This window comes from Lepus europaeus, chromosome 23 (assembly GCF_033115175.1).
Source record: "Lepus europaeus isolate LE1 chromosome 23, mLepTim1.pri, whole genome shotgun sequence".
In the NCBI taxonomy this organism is placed as follows: Eukaryota; Metazoa; Chordata; class Mammalia; order Lagomorpha; family Leporidae; genus Lepus; species Lepus europaeus.
The window spans coordinates 29,360,571-29,382,740 of record NC_084849.1 but is presented as its reverse complement, the minus strand read 5'-3'; the positions used below and the strand labels follow the sequence as shown (position 1 = coordinate 29,382,740).

At 58.0% G+C, this 22,170-nt stretch overlaps 1 protein-coding gene across 3 annotated transcripts in view; it reads right to left on the bottom strand.

The window, feature by feature from the left end:
- Positions 1 to 710: 710 nt before the first annotated feature.
- The window catches only part of DGCR2 (DiGeorge syndrome critical region gene 2), an 81,399-nt gene continuing 59,939 nt past the window's right edge, over positions 711 to 22,170 (bottom strand). For all 3 annotated transcript variants that reach the window (XM_062182265.1, XM_062182266.1, XM_062182267.1), the window contains 6 exons: positions 21,590 to 21,666; positions 17,957 to 18,133; positions 10,060 to 10,263; positions 4,103 to 4,255; positions 3,425 to 3,661; positions 711 to 2,935 (listed from right to left, as the gene is read on the bottom strand). In XM_062182265.1, coding sequence (XP_062038249.1) covers positions 2,679 to 2,935; positions 3,425 to 3,661; positions 4,103 to 4,255; positions 10,060 to 10,263; positions 17,957 to 18,133; positions 21,590 to 21,666 — 1,105 coding nt within the window. In that variant the 3' untranslated portion in view covers positions 711 to 2,678. The remainder of the gene's footprint in view (positions 2,936 to 3,424; positions 3,662 to 4,102; positions 4,256 to 10,059; positions 10,264 to 17,956; positions 18,134 to 21,589; positions 21,667 to 22,170) is intronic.

Genomic DNA, 22,170 nt, shown 5'->3' with positions numbered 1-22,170 from the left:
GCTGCCCAGCTCCTTTGCTGATGCTGCCCTCGACTGCCCCGCAGTAGAGCTCCCCTCAGTAGGCCTGGAGCGCCCCCAGGCGGCGACTCCTGTACTGGCAGCTTGCCGCTGGCCAGAGGCTGGGTCAGGGACAGGAAGGGAAGACGGAAGGCACCCCCTGTTACTGTAAAGGCCACGGTTGGAGGACGTGACGGGGGAGGGGGTCCCAGTCCTCAGCCCTTCTGGTCTGGGCGTAGGCCAGGGGCCGCGGCCAGGTGTGCAGCTCAGGGTTCAACAGGCCCTGGCCAGGCTCTCAGACCATCAAGGAAGGCAGAGGGAGTTTCCAGTTCGCCCTACTGGCGACGACCACATGGTGTTCCGAGGGCTGTCATGCGCGCTGCAGGGGGCATCTCTGGGCACAGCCGCACCCCCTGCTGGGCAGCAGGATGCCCAGGCTTGATAAACTGAAGGTGGCAGGCAGCCTTTGCCATCTGTGCGACACCAGCCGAGCAGCCAATACCTCGGGCAGGGTATGGGTCCCACAGACACACATACCCAATCTGACGCTCAGAGCTTAACTGCCTGGGCGGGCGGGCGCGGGGGCGGGGGGGGGGTCTGTCAGATGCCTGCTGTGGGCTGCAAGGCAAGCCAAGGTGGAAGGTGGGTGCCCCAGCCACCCAACCTCGGGCTCCAGCAGCTCTGGGGATGAGCTCATGCCGGGAACTGCACGCACTCTTCCAGAACACAAGTTTATTTGGCATTTGGATGTAATGGTTCTCACAGCATTTTAAGAAAAGGATTAGTGCCAACCCAACCAAAAAACAAAATAAAATAACCCAAACTAAAACCCTTAGTGAAAGGAAAAACATAAAAACAGGCATTTGAGACGATGTACAGTATCAAATCCCACCTCCGCAAGGCAGGTCAGCCGGCCAGTGGCAAGGCGGCCTGGGGCGCGTGGGGAGCGCCTCTCCCAGGAAGCCGCGTCTCCCGCCCACCGAGTTCCGTCAGCCTGCAGGCAGGCCAGGGGCTGACCAGGGTGCCAGGTCCCGGGACGGCCGTGAGGCCTGATGAGGGAAAGGGAGCCCCCAGACGCCCCTCGGACAGGACCCCTGACCCGTCCTGAGCAAGCACCCCCTCCGCAGCCCCCACGCCGGCTCTGCTCCCCGCCACACACGCCTGACGTGCCAATGTCCTTCTGTCCCCAGGGAAGCTCCCCTGGGCCACACCCTCGTGCCGGTCGCCTGGCCTGTGCTCTGAGGGCAGGCGCCCCTGCGGCTGCGCTGGGGTGGTCTCTGGCACCAGGAAGACCCTCGTGGGCCGCCACCCTGCACCCAGCACAGGCTGGGGGCACGGCACATGTCCTCGCACGTCCTCAGCAGCCACTGTGGCACCCTGTGGCCAGGGCGATTCTCCAGGGGGCAGCAGCCCCCCCGAGGGGCTGCCAGCAACCGTCAGTTCAGTGACCAAACCCACACCGCCGGTCGGCTCGGGAAAGGTCAGGCCTTCTACACAGGCAGAAATGGGTTTCCAGCCAGAGTGTGAGCGTGTGCCAGAGGGGCAGTGCGTGGAGGGGCCGCAAGGCTGCTCCTCGCCATCACTATTCACAAGCGGAACACGGCCCCCTCCACACCCCAATCCCTGCGTACCACTCCCACCTGCAAACACGTGGCCACACACACACACACGCACACACGCACACACGATCCAGACAGTCAACGTAGAAAAGATAAATGGATGTGCTAAAAATCGCACAGAACCCGCTTCATCTCCAAACCTCAGAAATGCTAAATAAAGGTCTGTGTCAGGCCACAAGGCCACGCCCGGGGCACGCGGCAGCACCCGGAGCTGCCGAGGGGCGGGGAGGGGTGCGTGCGGCACAGGCTCCAGCGCTGGCGGGGCAGGAAGGGAGCTTTCAGGAGGCGGGCACAGCCCAGGGTGTTCGCGTCAGCCACGCACACCCTCCCCGCTGGGAGACACCCTTCATGGCACAAACAAGATGGCAGGGTGGGGAGGGGCAAGAGTAACAGGAGGCGGGGACCCGAGGCTCCAGAGCACCCCCAGTGGGGGTCTGGGGCCCCAGTCAGCTCCGCAGCCTGGGGAGCCATGCAGTGCGATGTCAGCGAGAGGCCGTGGGCTGGGCTTGGGCGTCCCACCCTGGAGCTGGCTTGGCCGAGCTGCCCCCTCCTCTCTGCACCACCAGTCCCTTGGCGTCCACAGCAGCCACCTCCAGGTGTTTCCCCGGAGGCAGCCCCTCCCTGCCCAGCCCTGGCAGGTGCCAGTGCCACACCCATGCCCTGCCTACCCCAGGCGCTGGATGGGGGGCAGCCAGCGGGCAGGTTTCCAGGGATGGCGAGCTGTAACCAGCGAGCCCCCCAGAGATGAGCTCAGGTTGGCCACAGCCGCCGTCAGTGCCTTCTTGGTTCCCTACCTCTGACACCTGGGGTCTGAAGCCACCTTGTCATGCTTCTGCCACTAAGAGACAGTGACCCAAAGCAACGCATGTGTTTGAAGCTCTCGAGGGGACTCAGTGCAGGTGCTCGTTCCTCTCTCGGAGGGAGGCTGGTCCTGGTCTACGCACACACGCACTCGCCTGCCAGGGTGCGTGGCAGCGGAGCAGGGCCCTCCAAGTCCCCCGCAGGGGCCAGCGTCATAGCAAACAGGTGCCCCCAGCCCACGGGGGCCACAGGCCAGGCTGTCTATACCATGGTATTGAGGGAGCCGCGGCTGTGGTGGCCACCTCCTGGCGGTGCCTCGGAGGCTGGTGTGCTCCCACCCTGGGCGGGGTCAGGGGGCACCAGCAGGGCACTGCTGCTGTCGACAGAGCCCTCCAAGTCTGCTAGGGGGGCCCCCAGCGGGGGCGGCGGCTGCTCCAGGAGCCGAGGCGCTGCACCGTCACTGCCGATGTCCCCTGGGGTGGGCGGGGCGGCCTCCACAGGCTCGAAGGCATCGTCATCTGCGGGAGAAGGCGGGGTCAGGGGCGCAGGCCTGGCTGCAGCCGGCACAACCGGGGACACCTCCTGCCCAGCGCTCCCTCCTCTCGTCTGGGGGTGGTGAGCAGGCCCCAGGCGGCCCCCTCAGACCTGACCCTAAGCGTGTATGGCGCTGCTCCTGGCCGGCCACACAGGGTCTGTGTGAACAGGCATGGGGCACCAGGAAGGTCCACAGGGTCAGCGCCCGGCCACAGGAGCAGATGTGCAGGGGCTGACACCCTCTCCCAGCCACACAGCCCCGTGAGGAGGTGGAGGGAGGGGGGCTCCCCAGGCCTCCCCAGAGCCCTCTGCACAGATCCCCCAGAGGTGCCCAGGGCAGGCGACCTGTGCCCAGGCAACTCTGGAAGAAGCCTTAGAAGCACATGAGAGAGGAGCGCAGCAGGCCCAGAGAGGCAGGGGTGCTGGGCGCCCTGTGCGGCCATGGCATCCCTCCCTGGCGGGGCGGGGGGCACCTGCAGGGTCGTAGAACACGCTGTCCGGGTTGATGGAAGCCTCGTAGGGCGGCGGCGGGTCATCGGGCTGGTCGATGTCCGGGTACTTGTAAGCCGTGTAGGGAGGCGGAGGGTCGTGGAAGTGGAACGTGCCGCCTTCGCCGTCGTCGGAGAGGTGCAGCGGGGTGAGGCCCGTGCCGAGCCCGTCGGGGCCATAATCAAACCCGGGGATCCTCCGGCCGAGGTTGAAGTGGTGTACTGAGGCCGAGAGACAGGGACATTCTGGTACCTGGAGGTGGCCGCCCGGCCCCCGAGCCCTCCCCCTACCCTGCAAGGCCACGTTCAGCCTGCAGGAGCAGCCGCCAGGCACCGTGTTTTGGGGGCTTGGCCCACAGAGGCCGTGAGTCCCTGGTCCCCTTATGGCTCAGGGAGAATGGACGAGCAGGGTCAGAAGAACAGCCGTGGCCCAGAGGAGCCAGGGCCCCAGGGAGACTGAGCCTTCGAGCCCGACCTGATGCCCCGTACCAGGACAGGGTCAGCCACAGACACAGGTGACCCCGCTATCTTTACTGGGCACGGCTGAGCAGCACAGGCCGGCGAGGCCGCCATGCTCTCTGAGCCGCCCATCGGCCCCCAGTGTCTCTGGCGGGTGGCCCACCCTCACGGCTCAGCCGTCAGGGAAGGCGCACTGGCACTCACGGTTTGCTCCGATCAGGGACTCAATGCGCTCCCGGCGCCGCTGGCGCAGCCGGTGGACCATGAAAAGCAGCAGCGAGAGGATGAGGAAGGAGGAAATGCAACTGACAACCAGGCGCATCCCACTGGCCATGGAGTCGAACAGGCTGTTGCCATCTGTGAGTGGAGAGGAAGGGGAGCCGTGCTCTAGCGAAGGAGTGCCTGGCCCTCCCCGCCACCACCAATGCGCCTGGCCGGGCGAGGCCACAGCCTCCCCCCAGGCCGAGGATGTAGACCGGGCACAATCGTTTTCCAGACTCCTTACACAGGGAATGGGAGCCGCTCAAACACCAGGACTGCTGTACAGCACCCGAAGCAGAAAAGCCAATCACAGGTCCGCAGCAACGTTCCACGCCACGGCCACCTGTGGGGCTGCCCTCCGCCTGCTCAGACAGGGCGGCTGCCTCCCCTTGCCCTGGTCATCCTGGCTCTAGAGCCCGAGCAGCCGCTGCATGCAGATGGACACCCTGACTGCCACTGAGCTGGGGGTGCGGTGCGGTGTTGTCCCTGGACGGGCGTCCACGTAGCTCTGAGAGCACAGGTGCAGCCAGCGGGCACGAAGCCTGCAGGGCCACCTGCCCCGGGTGCCCTGCTGTGCACAGGCCACCGCCTGCCCCCTCCTTGCTCAAGGGGGCCAGACATCAGCCTGCCCGAGCCCACACAGGTGTGCAAGAGCATCATACTCAGTGATGGGGCCCAACTGCCCCAGGAAATGACAGGGCCAAGGGGAGGCTGCATGGCTCTGGTCCTATCCATTTCCGGAGTGGGGGTGAGGAGGCGGGGGAGCAGCTGAGGTGCCTCCCCAGCCCCTCCCGGGCTTCTGACCTCCCATTCTTCTGGGATCACCACTTAGGGGTGCATGAGCACGGAGCAGGTGGAGGCCAGGGATGCTGCCCAACACACATCTGGTCTAAGACAAGGTGGAGGCCCTGCCCAGGAACACAGGGGTTGGGGCTCCCTAGGAGCTGCTGAATGGAGGAGAGCAAGGGTGTGAGTGGCAGCAGGTGCGAGGGAGGAGAACTTCTGGCCAAGTGCCCACAATGCATGGCAACTCGGGTCAGGAACCGGCACCAGGAGTACCTGCCTGCCACGTAGACAGTGGAGGCCACAGACGCTTCTGAAGCAGCAGTGGCCAGCTCGCTCCTGGAAGCAAGAAGACCCCAAGCGGGCAGGTCCGGCTGAGCTCCAGAAACAGCAAGGGCGGGCCACTGCCATCTCTGCCAGCCTCGACAGGCAGGTCCCCAACAGTCAGCCCCGGGAGACCATTCAGGACCCACACGGAAGGGGCAGGACTCCCTGGGCCCAGGCCACTCTACCTGCCACAGGTGACCACAGTCCACCCGTGCCTTCCTCCCAGAGGGGCAGAAAGCACCTTGAAAAGCTGCACCTGCTTCTGACAACACTGTGAAGTGGACATGTGCAAGGTCACGTCCACCCCTCAACTGGCAGCTTTTCTTGCCACCTCTGGTCCCTCCTGCACACTCAAGGAAACACTCCATCCCGGTCTGTGGGGGAGTCCATCAGCCCAGGAGGCCAGGGCCCCAGCCTGTTAACTGCTGCCCAGCTCAGAGATCGCAAGATGCTCCTAATCCCCACCGTGATGACCAAAATAAGCCCAACATAAAAAGCCGAGACTCTGTGGCGGATAGGTCCCACTTGGAGGGCCTCTGTGGGTGAGACCCAGTGGAAAGAAGCGGTCACCAAAGAAGGAGGTACTTTTCTCTGCTTATGGCCTTGTCTAAACACTGACAGTTTGTGGATTCAAAAGGCTTCCACAGCCTAGGCAGCTCATGTCAAGAGCCTCGGGTCATCGCTTATGTCATACATAAGAGTGTTAATTGTTAGATTAACAACAGGAGTCACTGTGCACTAACTTCCCTCAAAGAGTTGCATTAGGAAACAGCGGTAAAACTTGGTCTCAAAGGTTTATTTCATTTTAGTGTATTAGGTGGAAGATATTCTTATGTCTCGTAAGTTTTAGCTGTGCCTAAGTATCCAACTCCATTCCCTGCTTTCTTAGGTGCTTCCTTAATTAATGATAAAACTTGCTCTCAAGGACTTACTTTCTCCTAATATATTATGTGGAGGATATTCTTATGTCTCCTAAGTTATAGTTACATCTAAGTGCTTGCAAAAGATGTATCATTCTTGGGGGCTTCTTTAAAGTTAATTAAGTTTCTAAAAATAAAATAAAATAAACTAAGCCCAAGAACAAGGTGAAAATCAAGATCAAGGTCCTGATAGCCCCTACTTGATGGAGACTAGAAAACAGCATGTCGTGGGACCAAGCCGCCTGCGGTCAGCTGTAAGGCACAGAGCCTGTCCCAGGAGCCAGAGGTCAGCCCAGGGTCCTGGGGGCCCACAACACTGCGGCAGGGCTGCTCTGGCAGTGCAGTCTCACACGTCCTGCGGGTCACACGTCCTGCGGCACTAGGTGATGCTGGAACTGCAGGTGCCCAGAAGTCCACCTCGCCTGACCCTTGACCTCATGCCTGCGTGCGAGGAGCCCCAGCAACAAGGAGCCCACAGAGCCACTGAGCTTGGTCCTTCTGTCAACACTGCAAAATCCATCGGGGGGTGGGTGCATCAGGTCAGCAGGGACCAGAGGTCAAGGCCTTGACCTCCGACACGAGCACCGCTACCCAGGATTCTTTCTATATTCTCAATACAAGCCATTTATCTGATCTGTGTTTTGCAAATATGTATTTTCTCCAGGCAGTGGCTTTTCGTTGCCTTAGTATCTTTCAAAGAGCTGACGTTCCCAGGAGGGTGTCTGGCGCACCGGTGAAGATGCCTCTTGGGACACCCACATTCCACATCAAAGTCCCTGGGGTTCAAGTCCCAGCTCTGCTCCCGATCCCAGCAACCTGTCAGCACGTACTCAGGGAGGCAGCGGGTGAGGGCTCAAGTACCTGAGTCACCCCCACCCATGTGGGAGACCTAGACCGAGTTCTGGGCTCCTGGCTTCAGCCTGGCCCAGCCCTGGCTATTGCAGGCATCTGATGAGCAAACCAGCAGATAGCAGATTTCTGTCTCTTCAAGTAAATTCAAAAACAAACAAAACTAATAACTAAATATTTTGTAGTTTTGAGTATTTTTGTAAATGATACTTTTATTAAAATGTTCAATTTCCAGGGCCAGTGCTGTGGCGTAGTAGGTAAAGCCACCACCTGCAGTGCTAGCATCCCATATGGGTGCTGTTTCGAGTCCCGGCTGCTCCACTTCCTACCCAGCTCTCTGCTGTGGCCTGAGAAAGCAGTAGAAGATGGCTCAAGTCCTTGGGCCCCTGCACCCGCATGGGAGACCTGGAAGAAGCTCCTGGCTCCTGGCTTCAGATCAGCGCAGCTCTGGCCGTTGCAGCCATCTGGAGAGTGAACCAGAGGATGGAAGGCCTCTCTCTCTCTCTCTCTCTCTCTCTCTCCCTCTCTCTCTCTCTCCCCCTCTCTCTCCTTCTCTCTCTGGGTAACTCTGACTTTCAAGTAAATAAATAAATCTTTAAAATATTTTCTTCAATCTCCAACTGTTGAAGATGATGCATACACACACAATGAATTTGTGCATATTTATCTTACACTTGGAGACCTTACTAACACACACACGTATTAGTTCTAGTAATTTTCTTGTGGATTCTCTAGGATTTCCTATGCAATTGCATTGCTTACAAAAACAGATGATTTTGTTCCTTCCCCTCTGATCTTGATACATTTTTTTTTTTAATTTATTTGAAAGTCAGAATTAGAGAGAGAGAAAGAGATCGATCTTCCATCCACTGGTTCACTACCCCAATAGCTGCAATGGCCAGCCCTGAGCCGCCTCAAAGCCAGGAGTTTCTTCAGGCCTCCCACATGGGTGCAGGGGCCCAAGGACTTGAGCCATCCAAGCACTATTCTGCTGCTTTTTCCAGGTGCATTAACAGGGAGCTGGATTGGAAGTAGAGCAGCCAGGACTCAAATCAGCAACCATATGGCATGCCAGAGCTATAGACAGCAGCTTAACCTGCTGTGCCACAGTGCCAGCCCCTCGATGCTTTTTTAATCCTTGCCCTCTGGCAATGGCTTTGACCTTGACTATAATGCTGGGGGTGGGGGGCCTGCACCAGCAGACACCGTGGCCTTGTAGAAGAGGACACTGTGGTGTAGTGGGCTAAGCCTCCGCCTGCAGTACTGGCATCCTATATGGGCACTGGTTCAAGTCCTGGCTGCTCCTCTTCCCATCCAGCACTCTGCTATGGCCTGGGAAAGCAGTAGAAGATGGCCCAAGTGCCTGGGCCCCTGCACCCACGTGGGAGACCCAGAAGACGCTCCTGGCTCCTGGCTTCGGATCGGCTCAGCTCTGGCCATTGCAGCTATCTGGCAAGTGAACCAGCAGATGGAAAACCCTTCTGTCTCTCCCTTTCTCTGTAACTCTACCTCTCAAATAAATAAATAAAAACCTTTAAAAAAAAAAAAAAAAAAAAAGAGGGTGCTGTGATGGTTACCCCTGAGGAGCAGGTGAGTCCCTGAGCAATACGTCCCAAAGGCCGGCCCTGGGAGACAGCCCCAGCAGGGGACCCCGGCAGCTCCACTCTGAGCCCTTCCTAGGTCCTCGGAGTTAGGCAGGCTCCAGAAGCTGCTCTCACCCACAGAGGAGGTATCCTCATACACACTCTTACAAAGCCTGGACAGAGTGGCCAGGCAGAACCGGGGTGGATTCCTGAGACACAGAACCAGGAATCCAGGCCGCGTGGGTGGTAAAGGTCAGTCTGACCTACTTGGAAGGTAACCAGACTGCAGGTTTGGCAGTGACGTGGCTGGCGACTTCGGAAAATCGGTAAGCACCCAATCAGTTGCACCTATACAAGCAGAGCACTGCTGAGCCTGGGGTGCGGGGTGGCCCGAGCACCAGCCTCACTCTACTCTAGCTGTGTGTGTCCCCTGGGGGCTCAGCTGCCAACACACCCCCATGCTTCCCCACAGTCGGCTGGCTACAGCACCACACCAGGAGCCTCACAACACGGTCTCCAAAAGACAGCCCTAACTGTTGCGCCACACACACCACCACGCCAGCCGTTCCTCCACAGGACCCCCAGGGTGGAGAGGGCAACTCCCCCATCCACTCAGCCACCCCACACGCTGCTGTTCTCCAGGTTCACAAGCCCCTGCCACGTGACCCTCACTGGGCCACCCAGGAAACAGACCTGCTTTTGAATGGACAGCACAGACACGCAGCCCTGACCAAGCCACATAGAGCGCCAGGGAGCTAAGGGCACAGCAAGCGGGAACCCACGTGCTCATCTCCTCCATCAGGCGACCAGAGTCCTGCACAAGGGCCACTGAGCCAGGAGGACTTTGACCTTGACACCGAGAGGAATCTCAGTCTTTTTAGAGATCCTATCTGCATGATGACTGTCACTATCTTCCACATCGTCATACCGGAAGACAGGAAGAGCTCGAACGTGCACAGAAATCCAAGGCCTAGCTCTGAATCTTGGAGATAAAAGAGAAAGGAGTGGGGATGGTGGTGCATCAGGGTAAGCCGCTGATTGGGGCGCCCACATCCTGCACCAGGGAAGCGACCAGGATCAGTCCACTCCCACTTCTCCAGCTTCCTCTACTGCGTAGCCTGGGAGGCAACAGAGGATGGCCCAAGTGCTTGGGTCCCTGCCACCCACAAAGGGGAACCGGATGGAGCTTCAAGCTCCTGGCTCCTGGTTTCAGCCTGGGCCATTCCTGGCCGTTGTGGGCATCTGGGGAGGGAACCAGCAGATGGAAGATCTCTGTCGGGTGCTTTCTCTCCCTCTCTCTCCCACACCATCTTTCTCTCCTCTCCCTGTGCCTTTCGACTAAGTAGATAAACACAACTTGCACCAAGGAAGCAAGGGGATGGGGGAGCCTTTGGCCATGGACAAGGAGACCAGCTTGCAACATCCCGAAGAGCCTCACCTGGGTCCAGACACATGAACTTGCAGCACTCCTTGGGGTCCTTGCGGTACTGCTGGCAGCCCTGGGGCCGCTCACAGAGGGCGGCCACGCACATCTCAGGCTCCCCTCCGTGACAGGTGCAGCTCAGGCACGGGTCATCCCCCTTGGGGGTGAAATAGAATCCTTCGTCCACCACATTGTCCTTGATGTCAACACACGTCTGACCTGCAGGGGCACACGTGCACAGAAGTCTGCGTTACGGGCGAAAGGAGCCGAGACCCTCTTGCCTGGGCCTGGGCCTCGGGGGACAAACAGGGATGCAGAGGAGTTGGCCAGATGGGGCCAGAGTTCTCCCAGGATGGGCTTCCCGGGAGCTGCCCCGTGCACAGGAGTGGGTGTCCACAAGAGGTCCCTACAGGCAGCAGCACACTGCGAGGCCAAAGCACACCCAGAGGGCCAAAGCTGCCAGATTTTGAGGCAGGGGCCCCTCTGAAGTGCTCACCTGCAAGCTGCCTGAGCAGTGTACTCCCGACCGAGGTCCTCTCTATTCTACGAGGTGGCTGTTGGGGACACTAGCCATTTTAACGTCCCAAGGTCTAAAGTGAGTTCCCCAAGGAGCTACCAGCTCTGCCTGGGAAGCCCTGAGACACACACGGTCAACTCTGCACAGAACCGGTTTGGGGTTGGAGTAGGAGCAAGGGCCATGGCCGGGGCCTATCCTGGGAAGTGAGGGAGCAGTGGGGAACAGGACAGCTACCTGGGAGGGGGCGCGTGCTCAAAGGGATAAGAGAAGGAAGCGTGTGTCAGCCTCCAAATGGGGAGGGGATGTCTCACTGAAGACCTCAGAAGCTCCCCCATGACGGGTCTGTGCTCCCCCTCCCCCCACCTGGCTCAAATTCATGCCACCTGTGTGGTCAGGGGCGCCCAAGGCAAGAAATCCACATAAAATGACTCCTTGCTAAACACGGAGAAAAGATGAAGAAATGTGAATGCGGTCCCTCAAGAGGAACATGGGACCGCGTTAGCCAACACGTGTGAAGTGGGAGTACCAGGGGCAGAGAGAGGGGAAGCAGCAGAAAGAATATCTAAGAACAACGAATGCTGAAAACCCCCAGACCCACTGCAGAGCAGCACCTACAACGTGCCAGCAGCTCAACAAGTTTCAAGTGGATAAAGGGCGGAAGACCCCCATGCCGACACGTCGTGGGAGAAATGCCCACAGTCAAAGACTGAGGCCGTGGTGGGCAGTGGGGGTGACGACCCCCAAGTGTTCAGTGGGCTCTGGGCAGCCGGGAGCACTGACCCAGCCAATAAGTCTTTGAAAAATGAAGACGAGGCCGGCGCAGTGGCTCACTAGGCTAATCCTCTGCCTTGCGGCACTGGCACCCCGGGTTCTAGTCCCGGTTGGGGCGCCGGATTCTGTCCTGGTTGCTCCTCTTCCAGTCCAGCTCTCTGCTGTGGCCCGGGAAGGCAGTGGAGGATGGCCCAAGTGCTTGGGCCCTGCACCCACACGGGAGATCAGGAGAAGCACCTGGCTCCTGGCTTCAGATCAGCGCGGTGCGCCGGCCGCAGCGGCCATTGGGGGGTGAACCAACGGAAAAGGAAGACCTTTCTCTCTGTCTCTCTCTCTCACTGTCCACTCTGCCTGTCAAAAAAGAAAGAAAAATGAAGCCAAAGTGAAGACTTTCCCAGACAGACAGAAGCAGGGCTCTCTGCTGCTGGTGCACCTGCCTCACAAGTCTGATCCCAGGAAGCTCTCAGGACAGACAAGCAGAATAGAAGACAGGACGTAATGCTAAGTCGGTACAGGTGCCTGTTGTCCGTCCTTTATCATTTTAAAAAGGATTTACTAATTTATGTTTAGTTGGAAGGTGGAGGTGAAAGAGAGGACAGAGGGAGTTGAAGAGACAGACCTTCCATCCGTCTACTGGTTCACTCCCCAAATGCCCACAACAGGTGGGGCTGGGCCAGGCCAAGTCAGGAGCCAAGACCTCCGCCCATGTCTCCCAGGTAGGTGGCAGGGGCTCAAGCATTTGAGCCATCATCTGCTGCCTCTCAGGGTAAGCATTAGCAGGGAGCTGGACTGGGAACCGAGCAGCCCAGACTCTGACTCTGGTGTGAGAAGGGAGCTACCCGAGCAGCGGCTTCCCCTATTGTACTACAAGGCCCACTGCTCTCCTTCACTCTTTGATCTGATTTGAAAAGCCACTGTGTCAGACAGCAAGGGTACAACGTAGCATTGGGTCGACAACCCCAACAACAGCACAAAGCAGGTGTGTGAGAGCAAAACCAAGCTGGACTAATGAAACTTGACCTAAATCCACACCTCATTTAAAAAAAAAAAAAAACTTCCAAGCCTCCAAACAGATCATAGTCTTAACTATGAAATGTAATCCCGGGGCTGGCACTGTGGCGCATGGGGGACCCGGAGGAAGCTCCTGGCTCCGGATCAGCGCAGCTCCGGCCATTGCGGCCAATTGGGGAGTGAACCAGCAGATGGAAGACCTCTCTCTCTCTTTCTCTCTCTCTCTCTCTTTCTGCCTCTCCTCTCTCTGTGTAACTGTTTCAAATAAAATCAATAAATCTTTAAAAAAAAAAAAAAAAGGAAAGAAAAGAAAAAGAAACATAAACCCAGGAGAGTTAGGACATCTGCCTCCCTCCCACACCAGGGCACCAGGGCTCACGTCTCATCTCCAGCTCCTGATCCCAGCTTCTCACCAAAGGACACCCTGCCAGCTTCCCTACTTTCGGTCCACACTTCCAACTCGAGACCCACCAGGCAAAGCCTCGACCCACTCACTGAGTGCAGCCGCCTCTAGTCAGCCTCCTTCCAGGCAGGCCGTGGGGGCCTGGGAACAGACTTTGTGCTGGGCCTACCTCTAGCTGGAAGAGCAGCAGAAGCACTTGGGAAGGTCCCACTGTAGAGGCCCAGGGCATGGCGCCACCCTCGGATGACGCATAAGCACCAGCAGGCAGACACGGGCTGGTCAAAGTCGCAGTGAAGGGCCGGTGTTGTGGCGCAGCTGAGAAGCCACCGCCCTCCACACCAGCCTCCCACATGGGCACCAGTTCCTACCTCAGCTGCTCTGCTTCTCACCCAGCTCTCTACTAATGCCCCTGGGAAAGCAGCAGCAGATGGCCCAAGTGCTCGGGCTCCTTCTGCCCGACACGGGAGACCCAGTGGAGCTCCTGGCTCCTGGCTGTGGCCTGGCCCCGCCCTGGCTGCTGCGGATTTGGGGGGTGAGACAGCTGATCATAGATCTCAGTCTCTCCCTTTCTATCTTTCTCTCTCTGCCTTTCAAATAAACACTATTTTAAAAGATAAAAAAAGGCACAATAGACGATGGCTTAGAGAATTGCCAGGGTCAGACTCCCTGAGATGGGGCCCAAAAGGAAGATGGACAGAGGAGGACAGAGCAAACATCAAGAAAAACCCTCTGGCAGAGTGAGCACGAGCCTAGTGGCTCGGAGGTCGGTTAAGACATCTTCACCCCTCATCAGAGTGCCTGGGTTCAATACCCAGCTCCAAGCCGGCGCCGTGGCTTAACAGGCTAATCCTCCGCCTTGCGGCGCCGGCACACCAGGTTCTAGTCCAGGTCGGGGCGCTGGATTCTGTCCCAGTTTCCCCTCTTCCAGGCCAGCTCTCTGCTATGGCCCGGGAAGGTAGTGGAGGATGGCCCAAGTGCTTGGGCCCTGCACCCCATGGGAGACCAGGAGAAGCACCTGGCTCCTGCCTTCGGATCAGCGTGGTGCGCCGGCCGCAGCGGCCATTGGAGGGTGAACCAACAGCAAAAAGGAAGACCTTTCTCTCTCTCTCTCTCTCTCTCTCTCTCTCTCTCACTATCCACTCTGCCTGTCAAAAAAAAAAAATACCCAGCTCCAACTTCTACTTCCAGCTTCCTGCTAGTGCAGACCCCAGGAGGGCAGCAAGCGATGGTCCAAGTAGCTGGGTCCCTGCCACCCACATGGGAACTGGGCTAAGTTCCTAGTTCTCAGCTTGGCCTCACCCAGCATCAGCCATTGTGGGAATCTGAGGGGTGAACGAGTAGATGGAGTTCTGTCTGTATGTTTGTCTCTTTCTCTGCCTATCTGCCTCTCAAAAAAATAAGTAATTTCTAAAATTTAAAAAAAAAAAAAAAAAAAAACAGGGGCCAGCACTGTGTTACAGCAGGTTAAAGCCCTGGCCTGCAATGCCAGCATCCCACATGGGTGCTGGTTCCAGTCCCGGCTGCTCCACTTCCAACCTTGTTAATGTGTCTGGGAAGGCAGTAGAAGATGGCCCAAGTGCTTAGGCCCCAGCACCCACATGGGAGATCCAGAAGAAGCTCCTGGTTCCTGGCTTTGGATTGGCTTAGCTCTAGCCATTGTGGACATTCGGGCAACGAACCACCAGATGGAAGACCTCTCTCTCTCTCTCTCAATATTTCTCTCTCTCTCACTTCTCTCTGTAACTCTTTCAAATAAGTAAAATAAATCTTTAAAAAATTTTTAAAAAAGACAGCCGGCGCCGCGGCTCACTAGGCTAATCCTCCGCCTTGCGGCGCCGGCACACAGAGTTCTAGTCCCGGTCGGGGCACCGGATTCTGTCCCGGTTGCCCCTCTTCCAGGCCAGCTCTTTGCTGTGGCCAGGGAGTGCAGTGGAGGATGGCCCAAGTGCTTGGGCCCTGCACCCCATGGGAGACCAGGAGAAGCACCTGGCTCCTGCCATCGGAACAGTGCGGTGCGCCGGCCGCAGCGCGCCAGCCGCGGCGGCCATTGGAGGGTGAACCAACGGCAAAGGAAGACCTTTCTCTCTGTCTCTCTCTCTCTCTCACTGTCCACTCTGCCTGTTTAAAAAAAAAAAAAATTTTTTTAAAAAGAAAAAGAAAAACCACCTGCCAAACCAACACCACCCCAAACAGAAGGCACTGCTAATAAGCATGAAGCTGGGAGTGCACTAAGGTTAACCACAGAGCCAAATGTGTGCGAACCTGCCCAAGTTAACACCTCTCACTGGACTCAAGACCTGCCTGACAGTGGTTCGAGTCCTGGCTGCTCCACTTCCAATCCAGCTCCCTGCTAATGGCCTGGGAAAGCAGTAGAAGATGGCCCAAGTGCTGGGGCCCCTGCACCCACGTGGGAGACCCAGAAGAAGCTCCTGGCTCCTGGCTTCGGATCAGAGCAGCTCTGGCTGTTGTGGCCCTTTAGAGGGTGAACCAGCAGATGGAAGATTTCTCTCTTTCTCTGTCTATCCCTCTCTCCATAACTCCACCTCTCAAATAAATAAACCTTAAAAAAAAAAAGACCTGCCTAAAATAGGGCCTGGAAGAAGGAGGTGCAGCCATTTGCAAGAACCAAAACTGCTGAACTCGGTCCCTCCTATGCTGTACAAGATGTCTGGTTTCTAACCAAAAAAAAAAAAAAAACAAACAGAAAAGCACAACACTCCAGAGACAAAAAAAAAAAAAAAAATCAACAGGGGCCGGCGCTGTGGCATAATGGGTAAAGCCGCCACTTGCAGTGCCGGCATCCCATATGGGCACCAGTTCAAGTCCCAGCTGCTCCACTTCCGATCCAGCTCTCAGCTACAGCCTGGGAAAGCAGTGGAAGATGGCCCAAGTGCTTAGGCCCCTGCACCTGTGTGGGAGACCTGGAAGAAGCTTCTGGCTCCTGACTTTGGACTGGCCCAGCTCCAGCCATTGCAGCCATTTGGGAAGGGAACCCATGGATGGAAGACAGACCTCTCTCCTTCTCTTTCTCCCTCTCTCTCTCCCTCTCTCTCTGCCTCCACCTCTCTGTAATTCTGCATTTCAAATAAATAAAGGAATCTTTAAAAAGAGAGAGAGAGAGAGATCAACAAAGCCAGAACCAGATGAGACACTGAAAGACTCACCCCATAGAAAATTTAAAACGACTATGACTATTCACGTGTTGAAGTCACTAATGGTCCACAGTATCTCCAGGGTCAGAAAAATATATGCAGAAAGAGTAAATAATGAAAGCAAATGTGGCAAAACAGAAAGGGACCCTGAGTGGAGGTGCCTTGTACAACTACTGCTACATTTCTCTAGCTCTGAAATTGCATCTCCACAATGAGTCACAAGTCTCCCTGGCCCCTGGCCCACATGGTTCCACAAGATACAGTTTAGCAAACATACAAAGGCAAGATTATCTTCGCCTTGTACAAACAGATTTAGAGAATGTCAGAAGACAGTGTTTTCCAACTCACATCACGAAACAAATACAAATGTGACAGAAACAGGAGACAAGCTCTCTTCTTAACAGAGCTGCAAAAAATCCTAGACAAAATACCAGCAAGCTGTGCTCAGCAGTACAATACATACAAAACCCTGAGGAGAGCATACTAGTCAGCTTTCCTCACTTTAAAATATCGGAGAGGAACCCCAGAGGGGAGGCGTGTGGTCTGGAGGGTCATAGTCCAAGATGGGGCAAGTCCCACTGGTCTGGCATCTGAGGGAGGCAGGCAAGGGCACCACGTGTACAGGGACCCATCACGTGGCCATGCAGGAAGCAGGGCGACACAGCAGGCACGCTCGTTCCACCTCCACGTGTCTCCCTTATAAAGCCATGACACGAGATCACTGTCCCCACCTCAGCAGCCCAATCTAATCCAATCACTTTCTCAAAGCCCTATCTTCAGAAGCCCTAATGGGATCAAGCCTCCCCTAATCCATCGACTGTAGCATCAGTCCATTGGCCGTTCACAGAAAAGTTTGGGGTTTCACTGTCTGCACGCATTCAGGGAGCCAAATCCAGCTCAATCCGTACCAGATGGCTTAACACTAGAAAACCTATTAAGGCACACGAGGAAATGCACAGATCAAAGAAAAAAAATCACATAAACCCCCATAAATGCAGAAAAAGCATCCAATAAACACTGCTATTTTGTCATGTGAATATTCCCAGCAAAATGGGGATGGGATGGTACCTAGCCCTCACAAAGGCATGTCCCCAAGTCCTGTGGAAAGCATTTAATGCCGACACGCGACCATCGTTCCCTTCTAAGCTGGCTGGGAAGATCACCGGGCTCAACAACCCCCCTTCTAGTCAACACGGTCCTGGAGATTTGGTAAGAAAAGGGAAAGTTGAGAAGTAAAGTCAGAGATTTGCAGAACAAACACAAACAACATTAGGAGAACCACGGACTAAAATCCTGAGGAGGGAGCTGATGAAACTGATCCTGAAACTCAACAGAAACATGCCAAGAGGAGGCAATGCGGGAGGCAGGAACCAGGCAGAGAAAGCGGCAACGCCGCTGCCAAGACCTATGGCAGGGCCGGCACACAGGCTGCAGCAGCGTGGACTGAGAGCCCAGGGGGAGCACGGAGTCTGGCATGGCTCCAATGTGCACACCCACAGGGGAGGCGGAGCAGGTGCAGAGGTCATTAGCTGAAACCAGACTCCTGCCGCGGCTGCCAGGGCCGAGTGCAGCTCCCCACAGAGAGAGAGACAGGGTGGAGGCGGGGAGTCCCATCCTGGTCACAAGCCCTGCAGGAGCACCGTGCACACCCCCCCTTCCCCGCCCGAGCTCACGGAGACCTGGATGTGGAATCTGGGCAAAGAGTCGGCAGAGGGACAAGGGAAGACTCTGGCCGCTACAGACTGGGGAGGTGGGGGCCCAGTGCAGACAGGCGGAGAGAAGCTGGCACAAAGAGGCAGAGGGACCCCAGCGCGCGCAGAGCGAGGGCCGAGGGATGCAGCTCCCCAGAGACACCACAGCACGGGCAAATCCCTGAGTCACCAGTGCCACCTCGTCTCCTAGCAACACTGAAGCGGGCAGGGCAGGAATGGCCATCTCCAGATGGAACGGAGCAATGGGGCCTCAGAGCCACCGCCCAGGCCACAGAGCTACCCGTGGGCCAGTGGGGCGCGTGCGGCCAGGACGGCGTCCCAGGCAGGCCCGCTCCCAGGCACTTACTTCTTTTGCACAGAAACGAGGACTTCTCGTAGCAGCTCTCGGCGTGCCAGCTGTGCAGGTCGTGGTGCCGCAGCGTGGGGAAGTGGAAGCACTGCAGCTGGGCGCAGAACACGCCATCGCTCGCAGACATGGCCGAGGTGAGGCTGGGGTTGGGGGGCAGGAACACCTCCGAGGAGCCTGTCGGGGGACACAGAAGCAGGGTGCCCATGGCAACACAGCCTCGGCAGTCAAGTCACACATGGGCCACGGGGCTCCTGGAGGCTAACCTGACCTGGGTCACTGGCAATACGAACGCAACCTTTGCCCAGAAGCGGAACGATGAATGGACACCTCATGCTCCCGTCTACTAACGCACAATGCAGCTCGCCGCCTTACCAAGACCCCCGTGCCACTGGGAGCCGCCTCCCCCTGCACCAAGCACGCAGCGCAGTCTACAAAGAGCTGGCGTGTCTGGGTGCAGCCTCACCCCGTGGGCACAGGGAGGCCTGGATCCCCAGCCAGCGCAGGAGGACTGGCTTCCAGGAGGTACCAGGGCCTGCAAGATCCACTCCTACCTGGCCGGCACAGCCACCAGGCACAACTGTGCCCCCTGCCAGGGCCACCAGGGCTCCAGCAGCCCACTCGCCTTGTCCGTGTGTGGTCACACTCGCAGGAAGGCCAGGCACCAGGCAGCTCCCAGAGCCCACAGGCTGTGCAGGGCTCCTCTTCACCGCTCTGTGCAGGTGGCGCCCCAGCGCCCTGCACACGGCCTCTGCCCTTCCTCCCACCCATTCCACCGAGCCCTCTGTAAGCAGCCTCTGGCTTCCCACAGAGCCTCCTTCACCCAGAGAGCTCCCATCCCCTTTTAAAATAGATTTCTTCACTGACTTCTTTTTCCATGGGCCAAGTAAGGAACAGGTTCACCCCAAACTTTAAAAAAAAATGACGAAGTCTTCAACACCAAGGTGGGTGCCAGCCCTGCGCTACCCGGCCCACCTGCAGTGCTGAGACCGAAGCACAAGTGACCTCTCAGGGCAGAGTCCTGTGCGTGGTGCCCTCCAGTGACAGAGGCCAGACAGGGCCAGGGCAAAGTCAAAGGGTGACTCAGGTAACCACCGAGACTCGGGGCCAGCGCCCCCTCCTGGCAGTAAACCTGCCCAAGAAGCTACCGGAGGCAAATCTAGGGTGCTGACTGGTGGCCAGCACAGTGGGCACCCCCTGCACTGGGGCTGAGCCCTGAGAGCAAGCTGGGGGAGGCGGGAAGAGGGCAGGGCGAGAATCACAACTGCGAGAAAGGGAGAGCCGGGAAGGGCAGGGCACAGGGGAACAGGACCCTCTGGTGGCTGCGAGAGGAGACAGGTGGGCGCCAGCAGCCCAGCACGACAGTGATCAGGTGAATGGAGACCAGGGTGGGGTTAGGGCCTTATCACTGCAAGGCTGGTGACAAGGGACAAGCCCGGGGGATCTGAAAGGGTGCAGGCACAGGACACCTCACCTGGCTTCACTGCAATCACCCCCTGCAGATCTCTCCGGGGCCAGCCACTGCCGCCTGCACCCAAGAGCACATGCAAGCCGCCCACCTGCCCGCCTGCCTGCCGCACATCTCCCCCTCCCCACACATCTGAGCAGCCGCTCCCACCTGCGCGTCTGTCACCAGCTCCCTCAGCTTGGGAGGACCCTCCCTCCCCGCTGCCCTACCCAAGTGCCCACTGTTCCTGCAGCACTCACTTTTCTGAGCCTACACAGACCCCCCCTTTCCTATCTTGCTGCCTTGGAACCCACAGAACAGCCCTGCACAGGGCCCTCTGGACACCTCAATGGAGCCACCAAGGTGCACCTGACCCCGTGGCTGACTCGGTTCTGGGAACCACAGCCAGACGAGCGGGGTCTCTGTACCACGCCACCCAGTGGCTGCTAGGCCAGTGCAGCCCCTTCCTGACCCCTGGGAGGCTTCTAGATGCTAGGGCCCCAGCCCACAGTAGCACCAGGTCACGTCCCTCCCCCAGACACAGCGCCCCAAGTGGAGAGCCTGTGACCACAAGGACAGGTCACATCTGGAAAGACGTGACCTGGGGAGGTCCTGACTTCCCTGTCTGTGCCTCAGGTGGGCCCGGCAGTGTGTGTGCACGTGGGGACCCGAGGGACAAGGAGAGGGCAGAGACAGGGAACAAACCTTACAGGGGCAAGTTGTCATATGACACACAGACCCATGAACCACACCGTGCGGGTCCACGTTTAGGCTTTAAAATGCCTATCAAGGACAAACAAACCACAAAGTGACGTGGCACCGTTAGCCAAGATAAGAAGCCCAAGGGGCGGCAGCAGGAAACCAGGCACAAGGAGCTGAGCTTCCCAGAGTTTCGGCACAGGCGTCCTAAAACCTCGGGCCCCGGGTCCTCCAGAGGAGCAGCTCCCAGTCCCCGGGGTGCAGGAGGACCCAGGTGCAGGGCCCTGGCTCCCTGGGGCCGGCTCCCAGGCCCGCACAGATAGCAGCTGAGCTGAGCGCACAGAGCCACGCTCCAGGGAGAGGCCAAAGGAATGGGCTCCAAGCTGAAAACCATGTGCGGGGCGTGGACATGCGCCGAGCGTGGGCGCAGGGCCTCAAGGAGGACGTGCACTGCAGACAGCACGTGCGGCGTTCACAGCTGCGCTGCGACCTGCGGCCGGCTCTGCCCAGTCCCAGTAACCCGTCTCCTCACCCTGCAGCTTCTCAGCCCACATCTTCTGAAAGGCTTTCGGGGTGGAAAAGTACTGCTTCTCCACACACAGAACTAGAGAAAAGGCGCAAAATGCAGCTTCCGGGCAGTTTCAGCACCGGGCTGCATCCTGCTGTGTAGGTCATCGCCCCTCCATGTGCGCGCGCACACACACACCCGGATGTGCACCTGTGCACACAGGGGCACACCCCCTAAAGTCACACAACCACAGTGCCGCTGCCACGCCCACCGGGAATCCATGCTCAGATTCCCCTAACTGTCCCTCGACCTTTAGACAGAGACGCTCAAGACCTCAGGAGCAGGGCTTGTCTGCGTGGCCGGAGGGAAACTCCAGCCAGAGGTGGAAGAAGAGCAGCCCAGGAGGCAGGGCCGGAGCAGGGACCCAGCCTCCGCACACAGGGCAGACGGCAGGTGCAGAGGACACTCAGCCGGGGCGCCGGTATCCGGGCCACGGGGCAGGAGCAATGGTTCCTTCGTGCCACCTGGCGTTTCTGAGCGCGGCAGCAGGAAATCGTTGAAAGCACACACACTCACACACATGCGCTGCTCACGCGCCCTCGCTCGCACTCCCAAGCTCGCTCGCTCTCTCTCTGTACTCCCCTCCCTCCCCCGGCCCCGTTCTCTTCAAGTTTGGATTCTAATTCTGACCTCTGACCTAAAAAGCAAATCCTTCCTCTCTTGGCTCACGTGAGCAGCACGTGTTGCGCTCCCCAAAGTCCTAACTCGTTCCACAGGAAGACAGTCTGGAAATCCAGCCGGACGGAGCAAGAAGCCCTAGTGAGTTCTGGAGAAGGACCCAGCCCCACCGGGGCCAGCAGCACCCCCGCCCCCAGTCTGGAACCCCATCTCCCCAAGGGTGGAAGGGAAACCCGAGCAACGTGCCCCAGCGCTGGCTGACTCCCCTCACTTTCGAAGGCCAACAACCACCTAGGCTTACCTTTGAATGCCACCTCCCAGCGACCTTCCAAGGAGCGGTTCCGGCCAGTGATGACATACTGGTAGCCCACCCACAGCCTGCAGGGGACAGAGACGGAGAGTCAGAGACCTCAGCACAGGAGAGCCAAAGCACGCGCAGGATTCAACAGTGATGCTGAGCTCCACACACCGTGCTTCTCAAACCTGAGTAATTTTCATTTCACTCATTTATTTTATTTATTGAGAGGCGGCCAGACAGACACAGAGAGATCTCCCAACTGCTGCTTCACTGCCCAGACGCCTGCGGCAAGCAGGCAACGCTGAAGCAGGCTGGAGGGAAGCTGCAGGAGCACTGGGAACACACCCCGGGTCTCCCACACGGGCAGCACAAACCCAAGTGCTTGAGCCTTCCCCTGCTGCCTCCCAGGATGGGCATTAAGGAAACCAGAATGAGGAACAGAGTTCAAATTCAAACCATCCTAACAGGAACTTAACCACCAGGCCAAATGCCTGTTGATAAAAGGCACTGAAATTCTCAACACACTAGGGGAGAGCAATATGGCACAGCGGTTTACACCAGCTGTTCAGGGTACCCGCATCCTA